The sequence below is a fragment of the Pleurodeles waltl genome, chromosome 4_1 (genome assembly GCF_031143425.1).
Source record: "Pleurodeles waltl isolate 20211129_DDA chromosome 4_1, aPleWal1.hap1.20221129, whole genome shotgun sequence".
NCBI lineage: Eukaryota > Metazoa > Chordata > Amphibia > Caudata > Salamandridae > Pleurodeles > Pleurodeles waltl.
In genome coordinates, this window is record NC_090442.1 from 388,195,320 (window position 1) to 388,202,709 (window position 7,390).

The window sequence follows — 7,390 nt, forward strand, 5'->3', positions numbered from 1 at the left end:
CATGAGGTAAAGCTGGGGGTGCCTGGCTGAATAAGTGTGCAGGACAGTCCAGACGTGATGTTGGGTCGCTACATCAGCTTTGTCAGTTGTCCAAGAATGAAGTTTGGAAGCCTTGCTGATGGTTTTTCTTTAGCAAAGCGAGGGCGGGGTTGGAGTCCCAGGTTCCCTGTAGGTTTAAGTTAGTCTGGGCTTTTCTGAGTATGGACAACCAACTTGAGCTATCATCAGGTTGAAGCCCCATTTCCTTCCAGCATAGAGCGGCCAGTGAGTCGGCGGGGGAGGCTCTTAGTTTCCAGCACATTTTGATTATTGTCCCCCAACGGATCAGAGCTTGATGGAACAGTCCAAATTCCAACCTCACCTTAGTTTGGGATTAATTCTTTGGTAAATTAAAAAGACGTTTGAACAAGACTGACAATAGGCAGTTGAGAAGAGGGTCATCACGCCCTTTGAGGAGCTCCAGTCCGTAGGTTAGTAATGGAAGGAATTTTGCTCTGAGTGCCTGCAAAAGATAGCTCTGCAATGGGTTGCCCAGCTTTTTTTGGAGCTGTATGAAATCAAAGCGTAGTTTGTGAGCCACCTCTTGTATTTGCGATAAGTGGTCTTTGTAAGATAGAGATGTGTCCAATGTTACGGCAAGGTATTTGTAGTGTTTGACCAGCGCTATGTGTTTGCCAGCTGCCAACCGTTTGAACTTAATATGACTGATGTTATGGGAGCCCAAGAAAAAGATCACTTTGGTCTTGTTGTGATTTAGATCAAGACCCCACGTAGTCAGGTACTCCATCAGTTTGGTAATAGAGCAATGGAGGCCCAACTGAGTCTGGCTGAAGAGGACGATGTTGTCTGCATATTGTAGAATGAGCACCTGTTCATTCACAGTTTTGGGGGGTAGCTTGCCACTTCTGCTAAACGGAAGTCAAGGTCTGCCATACAGATGTTGAATAGAGCCGGGACGAGCACACACCCTTGTTTTAGACCATTGTGCGTGGGGTCTTCTGAGTGATTCTGTCACTATTTTAACCTGAACCCAGGTATTTGTGTTAGGTTTCTGATTATATCTAGCAGGTTTGTTAGAATACCCCAGCTGGCCTTTTTTTACCACAGTTTCTGGCACAGCACCTTATCACAGGCAGCCTTTAAGTCAACGAAGCAAGCGTAAAGTGGCATGTGTTTTCTTTTGGCTTTTTCAGCAAGGAGTGAGACCGCTAAAAGATTGATCGTGGTGTTCATTTCGGCCCTGAAACCTGTTTGTTTTATTGGGATGTGATGGGACGCTGAAGTCCATGCTTCCAGGTCACATAGCAGGTTGGATCAAAGAGCTTGTCTTCCACATCTATCAAGGCAATTAAGCAGTAGTTTGTTGGTTCGGATCTCAAGCCCACTTTGAAAATGGGATGCAAAATGCTGTCTCTCCATGATGGTGGTATTATGTTGGCAAGAAATGCCTGATTGAACAGAGGTGTGGGATCGAAGCCCAGAAGGGTTGGGCTTTCTTGAATAGACGGTTGGGTAGTCCATTCTGGCCAGGAGCTCCATCTGATTCCAGCTGCTTGAGGGTTAACTGCAATTGTGTCATGGGCAGCCAGTGTGTATCTGATGGGGTTTGAGGTTGACAAGTTGAGGAGGCGCGTTCCATACTAGGCGGAGTGGGCAGCGTGTTCCTAACTTCCTGGTCCCCTGAAAATGCTATCCTAATAAAAGTGGACCATTCTGCTTCCGAGATTCCTGAATTATGATGGCTGGTTCTCCCATTTGCAAGGGAATTGATTTCAGCCCAAAAGAGGTGGCTATTCTTCATTTTGCATGTGTGAAGAAGCTTCTGCAAGACTTGAGTCTGGTATGACCGCTTAGCAGACCAAATATTGTTCTTGTATTGTTATCTTAGTGGAACTATATGTTGTCTGGAGTCGAAGCCAATGGATGGGTCATCCTGCCAGAGTTTCCTGATGGCTTTGTTTAGTTTTCTTTTTTCCAGCCAAAAGGGATAGGTAAGCCATGTAACTCCCCCCTTGGTGGGTTTGCGATTTCCTGCCCGAGTTCTGCAAAGCGATTCTGAAGTGTTGTGGTTAAGGACTCCCAGAGGTGTGTCAAATGCAGATTATAAACAGAGTAGTATTGTTGTTCGAAGTTGAGTATGTGTCCTGCCATTTGATAAAGTTTTGTTTTGACCAATGACTTTGTGTTTCACCACTGCGCATATTAGTTGCTCAAGGTACACCAGTAGCACATGGTATGTTTTGTTCAGTTGAGCCGCCTATGGGCTTTGACATGGCATTAGCCATTACTTTCTGTATTCAGTTGAGCCGCCTATGGGCTTTGACATTGCATTAGCCATTACATTCTGTATTCTGCCTATTGGCTTTGACATGCTGTATCCAGTCTAGCCGCCTATTGGCTTTGACATTGCATGCCTATTGACTTTGACATGATGTATTCAATTTAGCTGCCTATTGACTTTGACATGCTATTAGATATTCTGCCTATTGGCTTTGACATGATATCATATATTACATTTTGTATTCAGCTCCGCTGCCTATTGGCTTTGACATGATATCATATATTACACTTTGTATTCAGCTTAACTGCCTATTGGCTTTGACATGATATTCAGCTCCGCTGCCTATTGGCTTTGACATGATATTATACATTGCATTTTGTATTCAGCTCAGCTGCCTATGGGCTTTGACATGATATAAGACATTGTATTTTGTATTCAGCTTAGATGCCTATTGGCTTTGACATGACACTAGACATTGCATTTGATATTTAGGTTAGCTGCCTATTGCCTTTAACATGACATTGCATTTGATATTTAGGTTAGCTGCCCATTGCCTTTAACGTGGAGTTCTGTATTTTTCCAAGCTGTGTTTTTGCACCAGAGAACCAAGATGTTTTGCTCTCACAGTAGACTAGACCTGATAAGAGAGAGTACATGGGCGTCGTTTCTCTTCCCTTGAGCTTGGGAACAGGAGTAGTCTTGGAGACCTGGCCAGTCTCCAAAAGGCTTGCTCAGTTTCCCAGGTCTGAGAGGAGGGGGCACACCTTTGTAACGAATGTAACAGGCTGCAGAGAGTCAGATTCGAATCTGCCGGACCTCGTGCTGGAGCTTGGCGCCAGTTGCCAGCATCCCGTGTGGGTAGATGACACTCTTTCTCGCGGCTGACAGGGGTCTCAGCTTGCAGACCTTAGAAAGATGTAGCTGTAAATAGTTCCTACACGGTGAAGTATTTGTTTTGCTTTGCATTCAATATCTTATAAATATAACCTGCTGTGTATATTGCAAACTGATATATTTTGTTTGATTAACGCGGACTTGAAAGCTACTAATTCGTCATTCATTCATAAACATTGTGGTTGGGGAAGAATAAAATAACAATAAAAGTCTTCTTTGACCTCAGAAGTGCATTTCTGTTGTGTTATGTTAGTGCTTAGAAACTAAATAAGAGGAAAGCACTACAATTGGTACCTGGAGTCGTGGGGTCGGTCATTAAGAGGTGATTAAAAGGGGTTTGACGAGTTAGTAGATTTCTAAGTGCACACTTTAAAAGTGTAATTGTTTTTTGTTGTTTGGAGAATTACAGAAATTGTTTTCTGTTTGGAGAATCACAGTAGCACGGCAGACCATGTCTGAGAATACATGTGTTGATGAACTGCCTGATGGTGCTAAGAAAAACTGTGAATTGTTTTCTGTTTGGGGAATTACAGAAGAAAATGCATGTGTAGCTAAAAGGCCTGATAATGTTTTGAGAAATAATTCCTGTTGTATATATGTAGAAAACGTGTGTTTTGGAAGTAATGATGACAGAAAGGTCTGGATACCTTTATCTGCTTACAGAGAAATGCAGGAGAAATGTAGGAAGTTGGAACATGAAAATAGGAATTTACGTGAGCAAATTAGCCAGGATACAATAATTCAAAATAAGACGGAAAGTTATAAAAGGGCTGTTTTTGAAGAATCTTTCTTGTCCCATTCCAGTAATGAGGGGGTTAAGACAGCTCCGAGCTGCATTGAGTTTCCGTGTGAGCCAGGGTTTTTGGCAGCCAAAGTGCATTCCTTAACTGATAACAGGGACGAGAGACCAGAATGTGATTTACGAGTTACGTTGCAAAATGCACAAGTAAAACGAAGGATTTTAGAGCAAGACACCCCGAGTTTCATTAGCTTGTTTGATTTTTGGAAAAAGAATAGCCCTCATTTGAGAGAAATCCTAACACTTTTGTACATGGTCACTGTGAAAAATAATATGCAGCTGCGCGCTTGTGATTTGGCAAATGAAATAATGCAGACTTTAGGTTTCTGCGCAGTGCAAGAAGGAAATACTTATGTACATTTAAATCATGAACAAGGGAAGAAAATAGTGCCCCTAGCTAGAATCATACAATGGATCTGGTACTTGCAAGACAGGGCTAGAGTACCACAGATAAAAGAGTTACCAATGAAATTGTGTGCACCATTTGAATTCGTGTCTACTGAAGATAAAAAGCATGTTTGTTTTATTGATGATTCATTGACTGAAATGTTGCTTTCTGGCACAGTAGAAGAAACAGCGTTGTATAATGTGTGTCAGATTTTAAAGCAAGAGCTACGTGAGATGTGTCATTTTTACGCTGATTTTTGGTTCTTTGATAATGTTTTAGCACCTAACTGGTTCAATTACCTTGCAGATGTTAATGAGAAAAATGCAGAGAGAGAAGTGTTCACCCAGAATTCTGCCTTAGTGGGGATGGCTATGTGGGTGCCCCAGAAATGTGAAAAGGCCACTTACAGGTGGGCAGAGATGAGAGAGATGCACATTCCCCTAGATTTGATAAAAACTGTGCAGCATGCACAAAAGCAATCTGTCATGCAAGCAGTCACAGAACAGTTGGGGAGAGGAAAGTTACCAGAACAGAAATGGCAAATTGATCAGGTTTTAGGGAGAGTGATTGCTGCAAATTACCAAGGAAAAATCGAAATTATGCTGATACCTAGAAAAGAATCTGATTCATTCATACAAATTGGAGACAGAATGGCCCAACTTGACAAAAATGCAGTGAATGGAGGTTTGGTAAAGAAGGAGTCTGCCCCAGCCCTTCTGACAGTGCAAGAAAAAGGAAGCTGTGGCGCAGCAGATAAAAACCTCAGTACTGATGTGTGGGCTGAAGCCCCAAGTGATCCTCCAGAACCTGCAGAAAATATAACAAAGGGCCTCAAAAACGTCCTGCTGATTATAAAACAGGGAAAGGAAGAGGAAGGGTGCAGTTTAAATGAAAAATGTTATTTGCAAGAAAAGTCATACTTGTTTCTTTTGCAGATCCTACCACGTTTCGCCACTGTCCCTGAGTGCGCTGTGTGGTCCCCCTTCCGGTGTGTGCGTGTGGGGTCGGGGAAGGGACCGAATCCCCAACCTGAACCGGGCTGAGTAAAGTGCCAGCACCATGGATCCATTTTGCGCAAACTGCGCCTTCAGTTCAAGTTCAACTTGTTTGCTGTGTTTTTTTTTTTCCCTCTCGTATGGAACTCTGACTTTTGCTTACCTTCCAGAAAACCTTTCAAGTGGACCGTGCATCTTTACATGAGCAGAACTCATGCCACATCAAATTGCTAACACTGTTGAATTAGAGACTCATTCAGAAAAAAAAAAAAAAAAAATTGCCCAGTCTTTTCTATGTAGATGTATCTGATGTGAAAGGTTATGAGATCAATGTGTTAATTCACTTCTATTGCTTTACAGGGATTGCTTTGATCATAATGTTTTTTTTTTGTGCTGATGTTTTTTTTTTTTTTTTTAAATATGAGATATGTGAAACAAAAATTCATTGGTCAAAGGGCGGAATGTCCTGCCATTTGATAAAGTTTTGTTTTGACCAATGACTTTGTGTTTCACCACTGCGCATATTAGTTGCTCAAGGTACACCAGTAGCACATGGTATGTTTTGTTCAGTTGAGCCGCCTATGGGCTTTGACATGGCATTAGCCATTACTTTCTGTATTCAGTTGAGCCGCCTATGGGCTTTGACATTGCATTAGCCATTACATTCTGTATTCTGCCTATTGGCTTTGACATGCTGTATCCAGTCTAGCCGCCTATTGGCTTTGACATTGCATGCCTATTGACTTTGACATGATGTATTCAATTTAGCTGCCTATTGACTTTGACATGCTATTAGATATTCTGCCTATTGGCTTTGACATGATATCATATATTACATTTTGTATTCAGCTCCGCTGCCTATTGGCTTTGACATGATATCATATATTACACTTTGTATTCAGCTTAACTGCCTATTGGCTTTGACATGATATTCAGCTCCGCTGCCTATTGGCTTTGACATGATATTATACATTGCATTTTGTATTCAGCTCAGCTGCCTATGGGCTTTGACATGATATAAGACATTGTATTTTGTATTCAGCTTAGATGCCTATTGGCTTTGACATGACACTAGACATTGCATTTGATATTTAGGTTAGCTGCCTATTGCCTTTAACATGACATTGCATTTGATATTTAGGTTAGCTGCCCATTGCCTTTAACGTGGAGTTCTGTATTTTTCCAAGCTGTGTTTTTGCACCAGAGAACCAAGATGTTTTGCTCTCACAGTAGACTAGACCTGATAAGAGAGAGTACATGGGCGTCGTTTCTCTTCCCTTGAGCTTGGGAACAGGAGTAGTCTTGGAGACCTGGCCAGTCTCCAAAAGGCTTGCTCAGTTTCCCAGGTCTGAGAGGAGGGGGCACACCTTTGTAACGAATGTAACAGGCTGCAGAGAGTCAGATTCGAATCTGCCGGACCTCGTGCTGGAGCTTGGCGCCAGTTGCCAGCATCCCGTGTGGGTAGATGACACTCTTTCTCGCGGCTGACAGGGGTCTCAGCTTGCAGACCTTAGAAAGATGTAGCTGTAAATAGTTCCTACACGGTGAAGTATTTGTTTTGCTTTGCATTCAATATCTTATAAATATAACCTGCTGTGTATATTGCAAACTGATATATTTTGTTTGATTAACGCGGACTTGAAAGCTACTAATTCGTCATTCATTCATAAACATTGTGGTTGGGGAAGAATAAAATAACAATAAAAGTCTTCTTTGACCTCAGAAGTGCATTTCTGTTGTGTTATGTTAGTGCTTAGAAACTAAATAAGAGGAAAGCACTACAGTATGAAATGAATTATAGTCTCAGAATCTGCTCCTTTCAATATACAACGCCTAAGGTTTTAGGCACTTGGAGTGGTCAGACGATTGTTGGCATGAGGCGCTTTAGAGGGGTTTAACAAAAATTCGATGTGTTGGCCAACGTGGTCACTCTCTACTCTGTCGAGAATACTGTAGTGAGTGACCACTGGAAGTAACTCCAAGTCAACGAACGTATGGTCCAGGGTGGAAGAGGACTTGTTTATGACTCTGGT

At 42.1% G+C, this 7,390-nt stretch overlaps 1 protein-coding gene across 1 annotated transcript; it reads left to right on the top strand.

Annotated features, from left to right (window-relative positions):
• The first annotated feature begins 2,146 nt into the window (after nucleotides 1-2,146).
• On the top strand, nucleotides 2,147-7,079 carry LOC138287770 (uncharacterized). The gene is made up of 2 exons (XM_069228578.1): nucleotides 2,147-4,771; nucleotides 5,298-7,079. Exons 1-2 carry the CDS (start codon nucleotides 3,627-3,629, stop codon nucleotides 5,407-5,409), a joined length of 1,257 nt encoding a protein of 418 aa, XP_069084679.1. The 5' UTR covers nucleotides 2,147-3,626; the 3' UTR covers nucleotides 5,410-7,079.
• The last annotated feature ends 311 nt before the right edge of the window (nucleotides 7,080-7,390 follow it).